General features: G+C 40.0%; 1 protein-coding gene across 2 annotated transcripts; it reads right to left on the bottom strand.

The window, feature by feature from the left end:
- Nucleotides 1-20: 20 nt before the first annotated feature.
- letmd1 (LETM1 domain containing 1) lies at nt 21-20,874 on the bottom strand. 2 transcript variants are annotated; one of them, XM_072913748.1, is made up of 9 exons: nt 10,680-10,834; nt 10,283-10,422; nt 6,720-6,835; nt 6,381-6,463; nt 4,028-4,214; nt 2,338-2,439; nt 2,121-2,273; nt 1,951-2,047; nt 21-1,079 (listed from the first exon to the last, which is right to left on the bottom strand). In XM_072913748.1, exons 1-9 carry the CDS (start codon nt 10,793-10,795, stop codon nt 1,003-1,005), a joined length of 1,071 nt encoding a protein of 356 aa, XP_072769849.1. In that variant the 5' UTR covers nt 10,796-10,834; the 3' UTR covers nt 21-1,002. The 2 variants fall into 2 exon arrangements, with proteins under 2 accessions (XP_072769849.1, XP_072769847.1); XM_072913746.1 differs by lacking the exons at nt 21-1,079; nt 1,951-2,047; nt 2,121-2,273; ... (2 more) ...; nt 10,283-10,422; nt 10,680-10,834 and adding an exon at nt 18,141-20,874 and having other exon boundaries at nt 6,435-6,463.
- Nucleotides 20,875-22,598: the final 1,724 nt, after the last annotated feature.

Genomic DNA, 22,598 nt, shown 5'->3' on the forward strand with positions numbered 1-22,598 from the left:
GACTTATTTAAGAGTAGATGCATTTTTATTGGACAACTTTATTACATGGTACTGCAAAACACATCACCGAACATGAGAAGTTATGCCAGCAACCCATTTTAACTGTAATGTGCAAGTCCTTGTAAGGGGCACACGAGCAAGTGGTATTTCCTTTAGAACTTCCTCTTTGTACAGTCAGCACAATTTGGACAAATAAAGCTTCAATTACAGTTTTTAGCATCATCTGACCAGACTTTTAACATGAAGCAATTTTGATGCAAAGTGTCATCACTCAATAGGCTTCTACTGGCCAATCGGGCCTTTATTGATCAATAGGATACATTTTTCTTGCACACATTTGAACATTTTTACAAACACTGGTAATGAGAGATTATTTTCTTTTATATTATATTATCCTTCAAAGACCATCTTGCAGCCAAATTGGTTGCTAGTTACCATCATGTGTTAACATTAAGCAGGGCACACAATGAGGAACATGCATTGAAAACAAATACAGCAGATGATTGATGGGAACTTGCAAATGTGTTCACAAAAAAGCTGTCTGTTTACAAATGGGATGTGTTTGAACAAAGGTAACACTCCATTAGCAAATGTATTCTGTGTTCATGGTACTAGTCTGTAGCTTTGTGGGGACATTTGTGCTTATATGTAAACAGATGACATCAAATAACGCTATGGATATATTGGGAAATAACAAATGTGTATTAGAACCACTGCAACATGTAAAGTGCACTCCATATTATATCTTCACAGAACTTGGGAGTATCAGCCTCTGTGTAAGATTTGATCCAAAACTAAAGGTGCTCAAAAAAAATGTCTGGCATCAGCAATGGGATTTACATTTTACAGCATACATGCCATAAAAAAAAAAAAAGCTTTTATTTTACCCCTGAACCAGAAAATTTGCCAAGAGAAGCGTGTTTTGAAATATTTTTCTCATCAGCAAAAATGAGTCAGAAGTAACTTCTGGCCAGGATCTGAAGAGGATGGCTCCAGGCTTTGTTAGGAGTGGCTGCCCTTATTTGGGTAGTTGGCGGAGAGAAACGCAAGGCAGTGCAAAAGTAGCGATACTTCTGATTCTGGGAAGAAAAATGTTTTAATTAAATCCAGTATGTTTTTATCAAATGTATTGAAGACACGTACATGCTTTTTGGTTAATAAATGAAGATGTATGTGAAGACAAAACAGTTCCACTAGATCAGGCCTGGGCAATTATTTTGCCTTGGGGGGCCAAATTTAGAGAAAAAAATGTGTCTGGGGGCCGGTATACCTATTTTTAGATACAAAACCTCACAATAATGTCTGAATGCTAAGAACGTTATGACAGACCGCCCTAAAAAACACATTTTTTACTGAATGAGACAACCAGAATTTACATGAAAATAAAGAATGTGGGATTTACAATATTAAGTAAGAACGATAAAATACTGAATATTGACAACATATAAACGTCACACCCCCTCTCCATCGACATATTTTACAATCAAGCGAAACGCAATAAAAACGCAAAAAACACGGCGAAAAATGAATGCGGAGGGTTAAAAAAAAACACCAATCTGAGGTGCTGTGACTTAGATTACCATAGTAACTAATTAGATTACCATAGTAACTAATTAATTACCATAGTAACTAGTATGTCATGCAAAAGCGCAGATTCCAACCTTTGAAATACCTTGTATAGTTCAAGACTTATGGTCATTTGAAAACATCACTGCACATCATAATGGCAGCTACAGTTTCCATCTTAAAGATCCAAAAAAATTTGGGAATGAAAAGCTTAACAGGCCGCATGCGGCCTTAATTTGCCCAGGTCTGCACTAGATTATGGTAAACAGATTTTTCTTGTACAGTGTTTTTCTACCTTCAAGGTACTCAAAGCATTTTGACACTATTACCACATTTTACCTACAGATGACGCAGCATAATAGCTTGGAATAGACCGCACATTACCTTTCAGTGAAGAGGATATCTGAAGCCACTGGTATAACCACTCACGACACTTTTCCGTACTAACACAATCAGAATTGAGGCCTCTCACATAGCATGCCTAAAAAGAGAAATACATGGGTTTGTAACATCACAACTTCAAACGCACAATCGCCTCGGGTCCAGAGTCTGACCTGTCTCACTTCTGAGTCACTGAGTTGGTGAGGACCCAGCCTGCTGAGCGCTCGGTCCAGCAGGGTAAGCTCAAGAGCGTGGCCAAGTAGCCGCCGTTTAATTAAGAAGCCTGGGAGGCGGGGTGTCAAGAAAAGGAAGGAGCTGATCTGTCTCTGAGTAACACACACACACACGTTAGTCCACAGAATTCAGGTGTAAAAGGACATTTTTACTGACCATTTGAACCACACTTAACCTGTTCATACCCAGGGGAGGCCCTGAAAACAAGCCTCGAACAGCAAGAATTTCAGACACTTTGGGGTTTGCTCCAGTCTGCACCTGAAAAATGAAATATTAGACATTGTTTCTTATATCAATGAATAATGCACTGGCCTAACAAGGCTGGAGTTGGCTTCCAATTTGCCAGCCTGCGATACTGACAGTGGAATCCAGACTGATAGTTTGCCTGAAATTCCCTGATGACTAAATAATTTTGTCACTGAAGTAAAAAAACAAAACCCAACCAAACAAATATATAAAAAATAATGTAAAAAGTCATAAAAGTTTATATTTTGTGAAACCTTTCATATGCGTATTTGTGAAAATGCAATAAAGACCCTTGTAACCCTTTTTAGACATGTAGACCACATAGTGCAGGTCTAGATTAAATGTGTCCTTAAGAGAATTTTCATGCATGGGAATGGAATGCATGCAATGGAATAAAGGTTTTACAAATCACAATTTGTGATTATTCCATATTTGAGAAATCTAGGTACAGTAGTTTATAATCTAGACCAGGGGTCACCAACCTTTTTGAAACCAAGAGCTACTTCTTGGGTACTGATTACTGCGAAGGGCTACTAGTTTCCATCCATCCATTTTCTACCGCTTATTCCCTTTGGGGTCGCGGGGGGCGCTGGAGCCTATCTCAGCTACAATCGGGCGGAAGGCGGGGTACACCCTGGACAAGTCGCCACCTCATCGCAGGGGCTACCAGTTTGATACACACTTAAATAAATTGCCAGAAATAGCCAATTTGCTCAATTTATCTTTAACTCTGTTATTATTAATAATTAATGATATTTATCTTTGTGGAAACACTGATCATCTTAATGATTTCTCACAATAAATATATATAGAAACAGATAAATATCAATATGCAACACTTTATTTTTATATTTTCTCTAAGTGCACATTTTTCAAATTGAACATTTTCAAATGATCACTTCTAAGACAGTCTTGTGAGATCACAATATCCCATTTTAACTAGCTAGCCACTAACATTTTTTAACAAATCATAAATTACTTTGCACCATGTTTGTACACATAACTCATGTAAAATACAAAAGTCAACTCTCAAATTTTTTAAATAAATCATGTCACACTTGAACTGGACACCAAATCTGTTATATGTTTCTTTGTCAGTTAGTGAAGACCAAGTCTTTAAAATATTTTCTTGGATTTTCAAATTCTATTTGAGTTTTGTCTCTCTTAGAATTTAAAATGTCGAACAAAGCGAGACCAGCTTGCTGGTAAATAAAAAAAATAGAGGCAGCTCACTGGTAAGTGCTGCTATTTGAGCTATTTTTAGAACAGGCCAGCGGGCTACTCATCTGGTCCTTACGGCCTACCTGGTGCCCGCGGGCACCGCGTTGGTGACCCCTGATCTAGACCATTTTTAATATGGTTTACATGTCTAAAAAAGGGTGCCATTATTGCATCTTCACAAATAGATGAAAGGTTTCACAAATATAAACTTTGTTATAATGACTCTTTAAACAAGCTATTTATATGTTGGGTTTTTGTTGTTTGTTTTTACAAAATGATTCAATGATCAGATGATATTTCAAGTAAAAAGTCTCTGGTATCGACTATCAGTATCGCCCACCATTCAAATCTGAAGCAAACTTCAGCCTCGTTGGTTTACCTTGGAGCACAGGTGGTCAAGATGACTCCGTAGCTGAGAATTTTTCACCTGGCTGCTCACTTGCTGGAGCCCTTTGAGTAAGGGCCAGTGTTGCCGGGCCCTAAATGAATGATACACTTGCCTATACTCTACCTGCTGCTTTGGGGTCCAGAAATGAGGAATCAGCATCTGGCGGGGGAAAAGGTACCTACCGAGCAAAGGGAAGTGGACGAAGTGATGACACAATGCAAGACGAGGGCATAAAGCAGTGATTCTCAAACTGTGTATCACACCACTATCATCTAGTGGTGCGCCAAATAATCACTTGGTTAAAGTACAGTGTTTTATTTTCCTATATTACAACAGAGTGTTATTGTTTAAATTGTGTGTAATGTTGCAGTGGCCAAAATATTAAATATACTTGTGAAATAAAACCAATGCTTTGTTTTTAATGAATACTTTGGCCTACTACACTGCTGTGTTTTAATATTGGTCATTATGGTGGTACCTGAAGGTCCAAGTGTTTTCTGAGGTGGTACATAGTGAAAAAAGTTTGAGAACCAGTGGTATAGAGTGTTACCTCAATTCACGAATACCTCCATTAATGAGTATTTTGAGATACTAGCTGTCTGCTTATTGTTACGCTTTAAATGGCAAGCATAGATTAAGTTACGAGCCCCCTATGTGGGAGTTAGGCAAGTTAATAGCTGCTTAGGCCGCAGCGCACAGCAGCTGTGTTGGGAGGATTCATTGATTGTGTTCATCATATCTTCTTTAAATATTAAAACAATATTATTGTGTGGAGACAAATAGAGTTTCGGGAGTAAGAGATAAATCTTGGTTTTGACGGTCTCTTCAGCCTTCATTTAAATTTTCCTGAGGGAACTCTCCTGAAGGAATCAATAAAGTACTATCTATCTATCTATCTATTCTTTAGAGCGATGCCTGCATCTGCTCTTATTATTATTATATAAAAACTATTTGTCTGCACACAATAGTAATATAATACTAATAGTGTTTAGTAGGAGGTTTCTATATATATATATATGGAGCTCGCGTTCCAAACTGAACGCGGTGTAGCTCTCCTTTTGTAATGATAATGATCCTTTGGCAGGTTCACCAACAGAAATTTTATTACGACTTTTATATGCGCTGACAAATTAGTTAATTACACAGAAAGATTTTGTAAATGTTTTTTTACATACCTTAATTGTTTCTAAACAGTGCCTGTAACACGGCAGTAAAACGGCTGATCCAACAAAACAGACGTCACAGTCATGGACCCACTAGTTGCAGAAGCTAGCTCTCAAATCAGCTAAACAGACTCAATAATTCCACGGTGACAATTTGGTGACCTTACTGAGGAATTTATTAAACTGAAACAATACTAACAGACACTCGTAAAGGGATTAGCATATTAACTCATGCTAATGACACTAGCTTGATTACATTACGATAGCATGTACAAACATGCATGAAAACACGCCGACAGACATCACACAAAGAACGGTTTAATGAATTAATTGTTTCAGTTATACTGTAAAACAAACGTTGCTTGGAGATGAATGAAGAATCCATACGAGTAGAAGACGGAACTGCACTTGCACTTCCGGTTCAAAGCACTAAACAGAAGGAAATACTGCAGATGTTCACCCCGCAGCACCTGCAGTGAGCGAACTCGTCCGAAAGATAGCGCCATAGCACAAACAATAACACATGTTTCCAGTGTCTCTGCTTGTGTTTAATGAAAACATTTTTTTAAATACAAAACATGATGGTCGTTAGCGAAGAAAAATCTATAAATTAGCCACACCTTTAATAAGCCTCAGGGTTCAAAGAGTAGGAACAAAGTAGCAACTTATAGTCCGGAATTTACAGTAAATGCTTGAGCACGTCTATGTGACATTACTGACCCCTAGTGACCTGTCAGTATACACTACTATATTGCACCATCTGATTATTTTTCTTTAAAAAAAACACAGATATGACTGATCGTCAACAATAGGCAAAATCTAACAAATCAGAATAGAGTATGAAAATCTTTGGTCAAGGACAGTACTAATTATTATTACTGTATTACATTACTTCATAAAATTGCTGTACTGTAGTAGTTTGTACTACTATATTATTTGTTTTTTAACAACTTTTCTTATATAAAAGTTATTTTGTCTTTTTAAACAGCATGTTACATGTTCAAATGTTGCTGTGTTGGGAGGGCCAAACAAATGTAATTGATTTCTATTCATTTCTATAGATGGAGCTGATTTAAGATACGAGTTTTCCGAGTTACGAGCTTGGTCATGGAACACAATGTGCTCGTAGGCTGAGATATTAATGTATTTTCAAAGAAAAAAGACATTTCAGAGTAACTTACATCAAGACGAAAACTAGGTAGTTCGCAAAGGGAGGGATGGCTATTATTGCCACTGGGATGGCCTTGATCACGTCTCGGCGCAACTGTCTCACAAACGTGAAGAGACATAACATAGAAGCAGAACAAATATGAGCTCAATGTTAATAAACATACTGCATTGACAACATTTTCTTTCTGTGATATATTGAAAGAGAGCTTAAGAGTCTTTAGGGTGGTCTTTGAGAAGCAGTGCTACTGGATCACAAGTCTACTAAAGTGGGGCAAGGCACACCAACAGGAACCACTAGTATCCACTTTTATAAATGGTGTGTAAGAAGGCAAAACAGCCAACCAGCTCACCTGTCTGACTTTCTCCAGTTCCCTATAGGACAAATCTGTGTACTCGACTCTATGACTTGCCATCCTTGCTTTTATCTGCATCACCTCTTTGCCATCTCGGAAGAGAAGCTTGAGTCCTACATTGACACAATAATACACTCTTTTTAGTATCATCATCTTAAAACACTTTGCCCCTATTATAACGCTCACTTGTATTGACATTGTCTTCATTTAACAACATGTTTGGTTTGACATTTGATACTTGAGACCCAACAATGCATTTTGGTGCTCTGTAAGGGACATGCATTTCATAGTCTTATTTCATATGCAAAACAATCAGCAAGATTAAAAGTTGTAGTGCTGTGGTGGACATACTGGCCTTTCCAGTGATTTGTGGTTTGTTGGGGTTTGCCCAATGAAATAGAAATCTGTCTGTCTTCCCAAAATGACTGCGATACTGACCAGCAGGTTTTATCCAGTTATTGTGTGTATAAAGGTAGAAATGACGAGGTTTTTTAAACACAAGTAGGAGTTTAAGGTGGTTTGGGTAACATTTTCCAACATTCACTGTCATGGACATCAGGATTTACTACTACTCTACTACTTTTTCATATAAAATAATAAAGATGAACTAGTTGAGGCAATTCATGAAGAAATTGTGTGTGAATGCTCCAATGTTGAAGTTGAACTGAAATGCTGATAGAATGCAGTAAGAATGTAAGAATCGTTTGAATGTTGAAATGGTTTCAACGTTAAAAAACTGACGCCGAGCTGAAATGCTAATGGCATGAAGGATGAAGGCAGAAATGGTTTGAATGTTGAAATTGTTTAAATGTTGAAATGGTATGAATCTTAAAGAGCTGACGCTTAAGTGAGATACTAGTGGAATGTAGAAATGTTGACAGTTGAAATAGATTAACGGATACAATGGTTTGAAGGTGAAGAGCAGAAACTGTAATGAAATGTAGTATGAATTTTTAAATGCTAAATGTTGGAATAGTTAGAAGAGTTGGCATACTTAAAAAGGTTGCGGGGGGGGGGCACTAGGATGACAGGGGATGCAAAACAATAACACATACCCCCATTATTTATTATTTACTTTTTAAATTATATCTCAATTCTGTACACTGCTGCTGGAATTTTAATTTTCCTGAGGGAACTCTCCTGAAGGAATCAATAAAGTCTATCTAAAAATTCAGCATGCTAACAGGGGAAAGTTTCATCCTTTGATTCTTTTTCACCGCAGCAATCTTGCTGCCACGCCCCAACACCCTCTCCCTTTCTCTTCCTCCTGCAATGTCGGTCGCTTGAACAGAGTATATCTCTGCTGCTTAACTTTCAAAACGTCATTGTTTTTGCCAGGAAATCCAGTTTATGTCCTTCTTTCCTGGCATCTAACCGTTTCATCCTCAGTCAGCAGCACTCGCAGCGTTGGCTCATTAAAGGAGCGTGCGGTTTTATGTTCCTTGATCCAATCAAATAACATGAGGTAGAAGAATGCTGGGTGGATAAATGGACAGAGATGGATATGAAGATGACAGAAAAAATATTTCTGCAAAAAATCCACACTTTGTGTAAATATACTGACGCCAAGGTACTGTGCTCTCTCGTACTTGCTGCACTTTTTTGTTTTGTTTCTTGCACTGAACAAAGAGAGCACCATCTACCGAGTCAAATTCCTTGTGTGTTAAACATACTTGGTCAATAAAGATGCTTTTGGTTTCTGAATAGGAGACTTATAATATAAGCAAAGAAGAGCAGGCAGCAGCTTAAACATTTGCATTATTTCTGTCACATCCAGAAATAAATGATGTCAGCCAGCTTGAAAATGTCTCATCGATAATCTACGTGAAGGAGCCCAGAATATATATATTTTTTAATGTTTTCAATATTTCAGGGTTCCTCACAAGATAACCTTATTAAATCCATAAACTGCTATAAAATTGTATGAAATGGAGTAAATGATGAGTTATTGGGATGTAGAGAAGTCCCATATTTTTACCAATTTCCCATATTTTAAAATGCAAATGTTGATGCTCCTCTGACCTGCAGCATTAGACAAGTAATAAAAGTCTGAGAAATCCCTGATGTTGTTCAGTGCTAAATTAACCACAACAGCCTCATAAAATATTGTCGCTTCTAGTCCAAAATTTCCTAAAAAAATATGTTTAAAAAAAACAGCTTAAAGACTTGCCCAGCTGTTTATTGCAAAGGCAAAATGTCCATCTTTAGCTGCCCAAAGACTTTCTTGATTGATAGTTTTTATATATCTTCTTGGACTTGTCCCCACCTATCTGTGTTCCTTTGTGTGTAGAGACTCCAGTCATTACAGCCTACGCTCACAGGATGTCCTCCACATGTTGGTTCTTAGAGCCAACACAGAACTTGGAAAAAAAAAAGCATTCAGTTATGCTGCTCTCTGGTCATGAAATGACATCCAGAAAGATCTCAGGTAACCAGAATTGATCACTTTGGGGGAGTTTAAGTCCATTTTAAAAGATCGCGAAACCAGTTCTCTTGGGAAATGTACTTGCTTTTAAATTTAATTATTACTTAATCGTTTTAAATTACTTTTGACCTATTGTGGTATGACTGCTGTTGTTCTGTTGTCTTGTTGTAATTATTATTGTAACTTTGTTTGTGCCGCCCTCTTTGTCAGGTCGCTCTTGAAAAAGAGATTTTAATCTCAGTGAGTCTTGACCTGGTTAAATAAAGGAAATTGATAATGACATACTATTCATGTTTGAATAACTTTTATTGCAAATGAATATTGGCTCCAAATATCGGTTATTGGTATCAGACCTGAAAAATCATATCAGTCGCTCTCTATTCTGAGCTACAGATGGGTTAACTGCATGCTATAAAAAATCTGATTAATCATGATGATGATGGAATATTCTTCATTAAGCAGTAATTTTGACAACCCTAAAATAAACACAAGGCAGCATGGTGGAAAAGGGGTTAGTGCATGTGCCTCACAATACGAAGGTCCTGAGTCTTTCTGTGTGGAGTATGCATGTTCTCCCCGTGACTGCGTGGGTTCCCTCTGGGTTCTTCGGCTTCCTCCCACCTCCAAAGACATGCTTTTTTGATTGAGACTTTTATTAGTAGATTGCACAGTACAGTACATATTCCGTACAATTGACCACTAAATGGTAACACCCGAATAAGTTTTTCAACTTGTTTAAGTCGGGGTTCACGTTAATCAATTCATGCACCTGGGGATAGGTTGATTGGCAACACTAAATTGGCCCTAGTGTGTGAATGTGAGTGTGAATGTTGTCTGTCTATCTGTGTTGGCCCTGCGATGAGGTGTCCAGGGTGTACCCCGCCATTCGCCCGTGTGCAGCTGAGATAGCCCCCCCCCCCCCCCCCCCCAAAAAAAAGGGACAAGCGGTAGGAAATGGATGGATGGATAAAATAAACACATTTTGTGAGAAGTTAGCTGATTGTTTTTACACTAAATCATTATACTTTCATGGCCTCAAGAGGGACAGTCGAGTTCATGTGTACTTAATGAATTGTAAACGTTATTGAAACCATTACAATTGCAGTGTTGTGGTGCAGACGTCGTGAGACTTTACCTTGTGATAAAGTATGGTGGAGCACATAGACGCGGGGCAACCGTCTTTTGAGAAAACCTTCATATTTGTTGTTTGCCCATTGGAGCTTGGAAGTGACATAATGTACAACACCTCGTCTCACTTCTGACGAAGAGTAATATCTACACGGGGAGACATTTGACAGGTACATGAATCATTAGTGCGAAAGATAAAACGTGTAAATAAAGTCAATATATAATCACCATGGTTAAATTAAAAATATTCACATAGTTAATAAATAAAAAGTTGTATTCCGTAGAGCTCGAAACACACATGACAGCATTTTATACAGGCAGCTAACTAATATCAACAGACCGCCAATTGACTAAATACAAATGCAAATAATGGAGGAATCAACCTTAATTAGTTGTTAACACACCTGGACTGAAGACACGCATAAGGTGGGCACAGGTCGTTTATTTTGCAGTGAGTTGTCACTCTCCGGAGTCGAATCAAAGACAAATGTTGAGCCATCCTCAGAGAGGACAGCGCCATGTTGGAACGTCAACTTCCGGGTGGGTACCGTCATGACTTCTTCTTCTCTGGTTTAATGGCAGTAGGCAAGCAACCTTCTGGTGTCTATTTACCGCCACCTTTTGATCTGGAGTGTGGACCGAGATGGAACCCTACTCTATATTCTTTTATTTAACCCACTGTCTTTTTTTAAAGTATGTAATGCTTTGTATCCTGCGTGTTCTGAGTGGAATCCTGAAATATTTACCACTACTAACCTAACCCTTTCTTTCGCTAACTTATTTTGATTGATTGATTAATTGAGACTTTTATTGCACAGTACAGTACATATTCCGTACAATTGACCACTAAATGGTAACACCCGAATAAGTTTTTCAACTTGTTTAAGTCGGGGTCCACTTAAATTGATTAATGATACAGATATATACTATCATCATAATACAGTCATCACATTGAGTTATTTACATTATTTCCAATCCGGGGTGTGGAGGGGGCGGGGGTTTGGGTTTGGTTGTTATCATCAGTCATGAACAATTGAGAACAGAGAAATGGATATTGGAACAGTGTAGGTCTGACTTGGTAGGATATGGACAGCAAGTAGTGGGGGGGGGGGGGGGGGGGGGGGAGAGAGAGAGAGAGAGAGAGAGAGAGAGAGAGAGAGAGAGAGAGAGATCAGAAGGCATAAGAAAAAGTATCTGCATTTGATTGTTTACATTTGATTATTAACAATCTGGGGAGAGTGTTAGTTTAGGGTTGTAGCTGCCTGGAGGAGAACTTTTATTGCTGTTTTGAAGGAGGATAGAGATGCCCTTTCTTTTATACCTGTTGGGAGCGCATTCCACATTGATGTGGCATAAAATGAGAATGAGTTAAGACCTTTGTTAGTTCGGAATCTGGGTTTAACGTGGTTAGTGGAGCTCCCCCTGGTGTTGTAGTTATGGCGGTCATATAAGGAAGTAGTTTGACATGTACTTCGGTATCAGGGAGGTGTAGCGGATTTTATAGACCACCCTGAGCCAGCCCACTTTGGAGAAGTGGGTAGGAGTGAGGTGGGATATGGGGTGGAGGTCTAGAAGTAATCTGACTAGCTTGTTCTGGGATGTTTGGAGTTTAGATTTGAGGGTTTTGGAGGTGCTAGGGTACCAGGAGGTGCATGCGTAATCGAAAAAGGGTTGAACGAGAGTTCCCGCCAGAATCCTCATGGTGCTTTTGTTGACCAGCGAGGAGATTCTATAGAGAAATCTCGTTCGTTGGTTGACCTTTTTGATTACCTTGGTTGCCATTTTATCACAGGAAAGATTAGCCTCTAGAATGGAACCTAGGTAGGTGACCTCATCTTTCCTGGTGATAACAATGTCACCCACTTTTATAGTGAAGTCATTGACTTTCTTAAGGTTGATGTGGGGACCCAAATAGGATGGATTCCGTTTTACCCAAGTGTATGGATAGCTTGTTGTCAGCGAGCCACGTGCATGTTCTACAGAGTTCAGCACTGAGGATTTTCTCCACCTATTTTCCAGTATTTCCCTATATTTCTCTATTGTATTTCCTACAGTGCATGAAAACATGCCCTACATTTTCTATCTGATGGCTTTGATGGATTGATGGAAACTTTTATTAGTAGATTGCACAGTACAGTACATATTCCGTACAATTGACCACTAAATGGTAACACCCGAATACGTTTTTCAACTTGTTTAAGTTAATCAATTCATGGCAATAGTCACACAGCCTGTATCATGTTTCTCTGTCAATTTCAATGAACTATTTATATATGTACGTCCTAACCCCATAGTTATATTGCCTCCTCTCATGACACCTACTCTCCTCTGGACTTTGTAATACTCCTTACCTTTTGTTTCCTTATTCCAATTATCCTGCCACTTTGTGTTCTATCTTAACTATATTCTTCACTTCTTCTTTACTGTGGTCAAACTCCATGTTTCCTTCTGTTTTAATGGTTGCTTGCTTTGCGTACCTACAGTATCTGCTAGTTCATTCCCCACCACTCGTACATGAGCAGGTACCCAGAGAAATGTTACCACACTTCCCGCTTTATTATTCTGCATATCAGTGTTTTTCAACCTTTTTTGAGGAAAGGCAAATTTTTCAAGAGACATTCCATTCCTATAAAAAAAATTACAGAAAAAAAAATTTATGATTTTTTTTTTTCAAAGCATTGTTTTGTAAGATGTATTGGTTATTCCAACGAATGCATTTATGTGGGGAGAAGTTATGTTTTCAGGCCACCTCCCAGGAATACAAAGCTTCTTTGGAAATTAAATAACTTAATGAGTAATTTAGAACGCTTAAAATCACAACTTGGTAAAAACCAGAGGCCACCACAATTTTCATCAGACATCAGACATTTTTTTATCCATTTGATTTTGAACACATGATTAAGAGTCTATTGTCTATTCAAAGTATATTGCATTGAAACCTCCATCAGCGTAGTTTCTAATCATTCCATTTCTTTTAACAAACTCTGTTGTATTTGTCCATATAAATTTAAACAGAGTAGAATTCCATTTTTTTAGGGTTGAAGATTTTTTTTTTAATCTACATATAATGATAGAGAAGGATAAACCATATAAACCTCTTCAGCCTTGGAGAGCATGTATCCTTAATTTTAAAGTGAGGTCCCTTTGAAGCCAACAGTTAAACATAGACTTTGATTTCTGATATTTCTAGAGTAGTTTTAATCCAATCTATCACTTGTCAACAGTAATTTCAAGATATCGAAGAGAGTTTTTAACAGTAATTCCACCAACTGATTGCTTATTTGTTTCATGAAAAAACATGATATCACACTTCTTCCTATTAATTACCAGACCAGAATAATTTGAAAAGGCCTGTAAACCCTGTATGACAGTTGGGACCTGCTGGTCACTTTGAAGAAAGATGCAAGTATCGTCTGCTAGTTGGCCAATTAATACAGTGTGTTCTCCAACACTGATTGATTCTGCGCGAATGCAGTTGACCACGTATAAGTTTAACATCTCAGCTGCAATTAAAAAGAAAAAGGGAGAAATTGAACAACCCTGTCTGATACCTCGTTTAAGTTCAAATCTATTAAGAGGAGCCTTCACAAAGAGCGACACTGCTATTACCATTATAAATAGTTTGGACCATTTCTCTAAACCTAACACCAAACCTAAATAAATCTAGGGCTTAGTTATCCCAATTGTTTTAGAAGTTATGCTCTACAGAGTCAAAAGCTTTATAGAAATCTAAAAAAAGAATGACAACTCCTTTATCAATGTAAAAGTAAAAGAGTGATGATACCTTGTTTCTGGCAGTTGGCCTATAAATCTAAAGCTTCGTTGAACACACAACAGTAATTATTTTATATAATCCCAGAACACAATCCCAAACAATCAATTCCAGGACTTTTATTAAGAGGTGCTTTGTTTACACTGTATCTAGTTCTCTTATTGTTATGGGACTATCACATGTTGAATTATGAGAAGAAATTTTGGGTATAAAGGGGGTAACTGTTTGTAAGAATGAGTCACAATCTTCAACATTAAAAGAAGACGAGTAAAGCTTATGATAGAAATTTCAAATATATGTTTTAATTACTTTAGCATCTGCAATGAGAACTTAATTTGTGTTAAGTTTCTCAATTTTTTTGTAGATCCACATTTCTTCTCCAGACTATAAAACTATATATTTTTTTCCCGTGCTCCAACCATTTAGCTCTTAATCTTATAACTTTAGCCTTTTCAATATACACGTTGCCCAGTTCATCTCGAAGATTACCTAATGCCATTTCTCTATATCATCCAAAATTGTTTTTCTTTTAATATTTCTGTTAATTTCAACGACAATATATTTGTAATTATTAGCTTTCTTTTTAGCAAGTTATTTTCCAAAATTGATGGCAAACATTCTGCACTCAAATTTCAGTAACTCCCAATTCCGAGTAAACGTGAAATCTTTGAGTTCTATATGTCTAAATAGTATTTCTTTAGTACCCTCACAGTACAAATTATTATTTAATAGAGAGCAATTTAATTTCCAATATCCTGAATTTTTTGAGTCAGGATGAATAATACTAAAAGGGTCTAGCAGAGATAATTTACTGAAGAAATGATTGTATATTGGGTTGATAATATATTTGTCAGTTCTTTGTGGAAATCTGTCAAGTTTAGAGTTTTGGGGCTTCATTAAAGTCTCCTCCAATAATAAAATAATCTGTTGTATATTGACTGTTCATTTCAAAAAAAAAAATTGGGCAATGTTATCAAAAAGCTCCCCATTTCCAGCTGTGACGTTTCACCCAAGGACGTCACAAAGAAGGAAACAATAATGAATTTTGTTGCACTGCTGTTATACACCTGCCTTCCAAACTACATAGTGTGTTGTCTGTCTATTAGTAAATAATGCAGACGAGGCGTGTTGGCTGAGTTCTAAACGTTTACTCATAAAGCGTGCTCATAACAACATTCTAGCTGCAGGCATGGCCACATACCACCTTCCGGGCTGCCGCATGCTCATCATTCCTGTTGCATGCTGGGTAGTGTAGTTCTTATATTCCCTGGCACATAACATCACATCTTTCCCCCTATAAAGAAATAGTGTTTAACTTTTCATTCTTTTAGCATTGCAACCACATCTGCAAATAACTTTTCTCTACATAGACATTTCTTTCAATAAAGACAAAGTGCAAAAATGTCAAAGCATCATAAACAGTTATGTCAACCCTTTTTTTTTTTTTACAACTCTCAAAACCTCAGAGTCCTTAACAACTCTCAATCAGCCTCTTAGGTGGCTGAACATGTCTCTTAGGTCTAGAGTTAGACAGTCTCTCAACAGCAGGTGACGCGGACACTGCTGTCAGTCCTTGGTCAGCAAGGTCAGGCTCAGTGTCAGCAAGTTCTGCAGGTCCAGCTGAGTCCTGTTGAGCCTTTTCCTGAGCTGCAATGTTGCCTTCAGTCAGCTGTAGTTGAAGATCCGTGCGGTTCCTTCTCAGAGTCGGTCCATTTTCCATCTGGATCCTATACGAACGTGGAGCAACTTTCTCTTCCACCTGTCCTTTTTGTCTCCAAGTGCCTGTAGAAATGTCTCTGAGACGCACAACGTCTCCCGGCCTCAGCATAGGCAGGTGTTTTGCCGTTCTATCATGCAGCTGTTTTTGCTTTGCTTTTTGTACTTCCTTAGCGTGTCTGACTTTGGGTGTCAGCAAATCCTCGTTGACTGGTAGGTTGGAGCGAATGCGCCTACCCATCAGCATTTGGGCTGGTGACAGTCCATTTTGTAGAGGTGCACTCCGGTAGATCAGTAAACTTTTCTGAAAGTCATCTTTGTCCTGTGATTTTTTTAACAAGTTTTTTACTGTTTTTACAGAGCATTCTGCCAAGCCGTTGGACTTTGGATAAGTTGGACTTGACGTGGCGTGTTGAAACCCCCATTCCTTGGCAAAGGCAGCAAACTCACAACTAGAAAACTGGGGACCATTGTCAGAAAACAGTTCGCATGGAACACCATGTCTGGCGAAAACAGTCTTTAAATAACTGACAACTGCTTTGCTCGATGTTGACTGCAACGCTCCAATTTCCGGATAGTTTGAAAAGTAGTCTGTGACTACCACGTAGCTCCTTCCATCAAAGTCAAATAGATCAGTTCCTACTTTGTAGTACGGTCTGTGGGGCACTGGATGAGTCATCAGTGGCTCAGCTTGTTGTTTTGGCCTGTAAGTTCGGCAAACTCCACATGACGTTGTTGTTTGGCTAATATCCTGATTGATCCTTGGCCAGTACATTACTTCTCTAGCCCTCCTTTTACACTTGACTTCACCGAGGTGGCCTTCGTGTATCTTTTCGAGCATCTGTTTGCGCAGTGAGTACGGAATAACAAATTTGCTCCCTTTTAGCACAATGTCATCCACCACTGTAAGCTCAGCTCTACAATTCCAATAGTCTTGTATTTTCAAGGGGCAATCCTTTTTGTTGTCAGGCCATCCATTCTGTACTGTGCTCTTGAGTTCTTTCATAGTTTCATCTGCAATAGTCTCTCTCCGTATGTGTTCTGTTCTGTCTGCAGTCACCGGCAAAGATGTCACTACCATATCTACATATGCCTGTATCTCTGTGCTATTTTCACTGTCTGCAAGTTCTCTCTTATCCACTGCTCTAGACAATGTGTCAGTTGTGTACATATATTTTCCTTGTGTATACATCATGTGCACGTCATATTTTTGCAGTCGAATTAGCATGCGCTGTATTCGTACTGGACAGTCATTCAATGGTTTGTTCATGATGGACACCAACGGTTTATGATCAGTTTCCACTTGAAACATCTGTCCATATACCGTATTTTCCGCACCATAAGGCGCCCTGAGTTAAAAGCCGCGCCTTCAATGAACGGCATATTTCAAAACTTTGTCCACCTATAAGCCGCCCGGTGTTGTAAGCGGCATCTAACTGCGCTAAAGGAATGTCAAAAAAACAGTCAGATAGGTCAGTCAAACTTTAATAATATATTAAAAACCAGCGTTCTAACAACTCTGTTCACTCCCAAAATGTACGCAAATGTGCAATCACAAACATACGTATATCAACATGGACAGAGCTGCGTGAAAAAAGCCACCCGGCCTCTTCGCGTAAACTTAAACTTACCTTAACCACTCGCTCATCTTTTCTTCATCCATCCCTTCGAGTTAGCTTTTATGATGACGCCGGCTGGAAAGGTCTCTTTTGGCAAGGTCTTCCTTTTGAATATCACCATGGGTGGAAGTTTCTGGCCATTAGCATGGCAAGCTAGAACCACAGTGAAGGATGACTTCTCATTCCCTGTGGTGCGAATATTCACCGTACGTGCTCCCGTTGTATCCAGTGCGGTTCACAGGAATATCAGTTGCTGTGAAATAGTACCGGTAATCCGTGTGCGGATGGAGAGATTGCGTCTTTTCATGAACCGGATCCCTGACGCTTAGTAGGAGCCATTTTGTGGTCTTTACAGATGTAAACACACAAAGGAAATGAAACGTACGGTGATATCCGCGCCCTTTTTCTTCTTCTACGCGGGCGGGTGGTTGCTTACAGTAGAAGAAGAAGCGCTTCCTGTTCTATGGGGGCGGGTGCTTACCTTGGCGGTTGCTTGCGTAGAAGAAGAAGCGCTTCCTGTTCTACCGGGAAAAAAGATGGCGGCTGTTTACCGAAGTTGCGAGATCGAAACTTTATGAAAATGAATCGTAATATTAATCCATATATAAAGCGCACCGGGTTAAAAGCCGCACTGTCAGCTTTTGAGTAAATTTGTGGTTTTTAGGTGCGGCTAATAGTGCGGAAAATACGGTACATATTGATGGAAACGCTCACATGCATACAAACTTGCTAACAGTTCTTTTTCAATTTGAGCATACCTGGTCTCGGCACTTGTCAGTGCTCTGGATGCATAGGCGACAGGTAGCCACTGCTCTTCATGTTGCTGCAGTAGCACTGCTCCCAGGCCGTACTGCGATGCATCTGCCGAGATCCTGATGCTCTTCTCGGGGTCATAAAACTTTAACACAGGCTCCTGTGTAAGAGTCTCTTTCAGTTTTAGAAAACATTGTTCTTGCTCGTGGGACCAAATCCATTCATTCTTTTGTTCAAGAAGACTCCTGAGAGGTGCTGACTGTGTTGACAGTTGTGGGACAAACTTGGCAAGATAGGTGACCATCCCTAGGAAACGTCTGACCTCATCTTTGTTGGTTGGCCTTTCCATGTTGTTGATTGCTGAAGTTTTTCTCGGGTGTGGCTTCACGCCCTCTTCACTCACAACATCTCCCACAAAGGTAAGTGACTTCACTCCAAACTCACATTTTTCTTTGTTAAGTTTCAGGTTCACCTCCCTTGTCTTGTCTAGCACTTGTCTCAGTCTTTCGTCGTGTTCTTTTCGGGTTGAGCCCCACACTATGATATCATCCATCATTGTCTCAACTCCAGGTATGTGCTCAAAAATCATGTGAATGGTCTTATGATATACTTCAGGCGCTGACAAGATGCCGTATGGCAGACGAAGAAACCTGTACCTGCCCTCCGGGGTGTTAAATGTGCACAGTCTTGAACTCTCCTCGTCAAGCTTCATCTGCCAGAAACCTGATGAAGCATCTAATTTGCTGAACCATTTTGCTCCAGCAAATTGTGCCATGATCTCTTCCCTGGTTGGTAACTTGAAGTGCTCTCTTCTGATCGCTTTATTTAAGTCTCTTGGATCCAAGCATATTCTTAGGGCACCTGTTTTCTTTTGCACAACAACCAGCGAGCTGACCCATTCAGTTGGCTCATCTATTCTTTTAATGACTTCCAACTTTTCCATTCGTGCTAGTTCATCTTTCAGTTTTTCCCGCAGAGCAAATGGGACTTTCCTGCACGGGTGCACAACAGGAAACACATTTTTATCTACACATATTTTATGTAGTCCAGGTAGACATCCAAGTCCTTGAAAGCAATCCTTATACTCTTCCATGAGTGTGTCCTGAGCATTTGTAGTTTCTTGAGATGTCACCACAAACACTCTTTTGACAAGATTGAGCTTTGTGCATGCACTGAGTCCCAGGATTGGTTGTACACTCATATCCACGATCAGTAGCTGTGCTCTCATTTGTCGACCCTTGTGTTTAAAAGTTGCAATACATACGCCTTTAACAGGAACTCGTTCTACAGTGTATCCACTTACTTTGGTTTTTACTGGATGGATTTTGCTCTTTACAGTCAGTGTTTTGTAATCTTCCAAAGATAGCAGGTTTATGTGAGCACCTGTATCTAACTTGAATGGTATTGTCGTCTGATTCACTGTGATTGGAACAATCCATTCTTCTTTTTCAATTGTGTATGCTTGCACCACATTGACAAGAAACTCCTTATCATCATCTTCTTCAACTGTGTGAACTTTCTGTCTTGAAGCTGCTTTGCAATACTTTGCATAGTGATTGATCCTTCCACACTACATGTTTTTCCATATGCAGAATATTTTGGCTTGTGGCTGCCTCCACATTTACCACATTTAAATTCCACAGATTTGTCTTTTTGATCCTTTTGTTTGGTACACATTTTCTTTTTCCATTGTTCTTTATGTATGGCATGCACTGTTGTTTCACCTCTCCGTAGCTCTTTTGCTTGAGCTCTGGTGGTCTCAGCTGCTCTACACATACTGACACACTTATCTAACGTAAGCCCAGTTTCTCGAAGCAGTCTTTCTCTCAGTGCATTATCCATTGTACCACAAACAATCCTATCTCTCACTAATGAGTCTCTCAGAGTGTCAAATTCACATGTTTTGCTTAGTGTATGAAGCTCTGCCATGTACTGATCAAAAGGTACTCCTTGCTTTTGGTCATGTGTGAAAAACTTATACCTCTCAAATGTCACGTTTTGACGAGGCACAAAGTATTCTTCAAACTTTGTCATTAGCTGTTCCAAAGTCAAATTAGCTTCATCCAGCTGAAAGCTATTATATATGTCCAAAGCATCTTCTCCAATAACATGCAAAAGTATATGAGCTTTCAGCTTTTCATTATCACCTCCTGCTCCGCTTGCTGCTAAATATATATTAAATCTTTGCTTAAAACGCTTCCAGTTATCAGCAAGATTAGCAGTTAGTAGCATTGAGCTAGATGGACTTAGCTTTTCCATGACTGCACTTTGGGGTAAGTTACCGGGACTCCACAGCTCTTTGTGTTGTTGGCTTTCCTCCAACTCGGGCACAAGATCCTCTTCTATTTGTTCAATTTGTCCCTTGTCCTCTGTGTCACTTTACCGCCGCTCATAGTCTTCACACACCGTAGCAAACTCCTCAGAAATGTGGCGTCCTTCGCACGTTTTCACTCACGCGACCAGAGACATCTTCCTTCCTCTCGTCTTTCGTGGCTCCCTCGTGACAAACATTCCGTCCGACGCTGCTCACGGCCACTTCTGACACCATGTGTTGTCTGTCTATTAGTAAATAATGCAGACGAGGCGTGTTGGCTGAGTTCTAAACGTTTACTCATAAAGCGTGCTCATAACAACATTCTAGCTGCAGGCATGGCCACATACCACCTTCCGGGCTGCCGCGCATGCTCATCATTCCTGTTGCATGCTGGGTAGTGTAGTTCTTATATTCCCTGGCACATAACATCACACATAGTACGTAGTAGAGATGCGCGGATAGGCAATTATTTCATCCACAACCGCATCAGAAAGTCGTCAACCATCCGCAATCCACCCGATCTAACATTTGATCAGAACTGCATCCGCCCGCCATCCGCCCGCACCCGCCCGTTGTTATATATCTAATATAGACGATGCAAGGCATTAGTGAGGTTATAAAGCTTTTGCCTGTTAAAGAAAGGAGACTGATCCAACGCAGCACAGACATTCGCGTGCCACGCTGTCACGACCCAGACGCACACCAGTGCGCAATCATATGGGAGCCGCGCTGAGCGCACCTCCAAGTGCGTCTCACTGCCGGCGACGGCCGGGTATATGGGCCCGACGCTCCAGCGCCATCCATTTTCAGGGCTAGTTGATTCGGCAGGTGGGTTGTTACACACTCCTTAGCGGGTTCCAACTTCCATGGCCACCGTCCTAGCTGCTGTCTATATCAACCAGGGTGAGCCCCACCCCTTTCGTGAGCGCACTGCGCGCGGAGTGACCCCTGTTACGCGCCCCCGGCAACAGGGGTGGCGGGCAGGTAAGCTGCGGGGGCGGAGCGCGCGGAGTGACCCCTGTTACGAGCCCCCGGCCACGGGGGTGGCGGGCAGGTAAGCTGCTTACCTGCTGCGCGTGACGCCGGCCGCGGCGAAGGCGGACGAGGCGGGGTGTCGGTGCGGTGGGCGCGGTGGTGACCCTGGACGTGCGTCGGGCCCTTCTCGCGGATCGCCTCAGCTACGGCTCCCGGTGGGGCCCTCTCGGGGGAAGGGGCCTCGGTCCCGGACCCCGGCGAGGCGTCGGGGGCCTTCTCCGCTCCGTAAAAGTGTCCATCTCTTTTCTTTTCTTTTTCTTCTGTTGTGGCATATGCAGCAGTTGCCTGCTCGTTTTTCGTATGTGGGTAACAACATTTAGCTATGTATATATATTTCCGAATTGGTTTAACTGCCACCCGCCTGAATCTTTTTAAAATCTAATTTTTTTTTATTTCAATCGCCCGACCCGACCCGCTGATAAAATCTAATTTTTTTAAATTTCATCCGCCCGATACGCGGATAATCCGCGGACTCCGCGGTTGTGCCCGCAAACCGCGCATCTCTAGTACGTAGGGTTCTTTTCAAATACTGTGCAAAAAGCTACGTCAAAAATGCCACAAAGATGCAGCAGCATTTAGATAAGTGCCCAATAATATATCCATCCATCCATTTTCTTTCGCTTGTCCCTTTCATGGTCGCGGGGGGTGCTGCATTCGGGCGGAAGTATATAATTATTGTAATTCCCCATTAATTCCCATGAACAGTGTCCAACTTTGCATAATCAAAAAATGGTAAATATTTCCAAACTTCCCGAGCTTAACTTTCCGTGGTAAATTTCCGGAAATTTTCCAGAAACTTTCCACCCCTTTGCAACTTTAATAGTAAGTCAACAATTTTACCTTTAAAATTCCTGTCGAATTAAATGGCGACTCCACTAGATTTATTGGAGCCATGACTAAAAAGAGATTGACCTCCCTACGGTTGTTTCCAAAAAGATTATTATTTTTTACATGAATGTGGTTCCAGCAGAAAGCATACATACGGTATTTACTTTCAGACTGACTGAAAATAATGACTTTCTTTTAGTTATGTCACTTATCCCTCGCACATTAAGAGCAAAAACAGATAAGACCATATGAAAAAAGAAAAAAAAGCCACATGAGAGGAGTTGCC

This window comes from Nerophis lumbriciformis, linkage group LG01 (genome assembly GCF_033978685.3).
Source record: "Nerophis lumbriciformis linkage group LG01, RoL_Nlum_v2.1, whole genome shotgun sequence".
In the NCBI taxonomy this organism is placed as follows: domain Eukaryota; kingdom Metazoa; phylum Chordata; class Actinopteri; order Syngnathiformes; family Syngnathidae; genus Nerophis; species Nerophis lumbriciformis.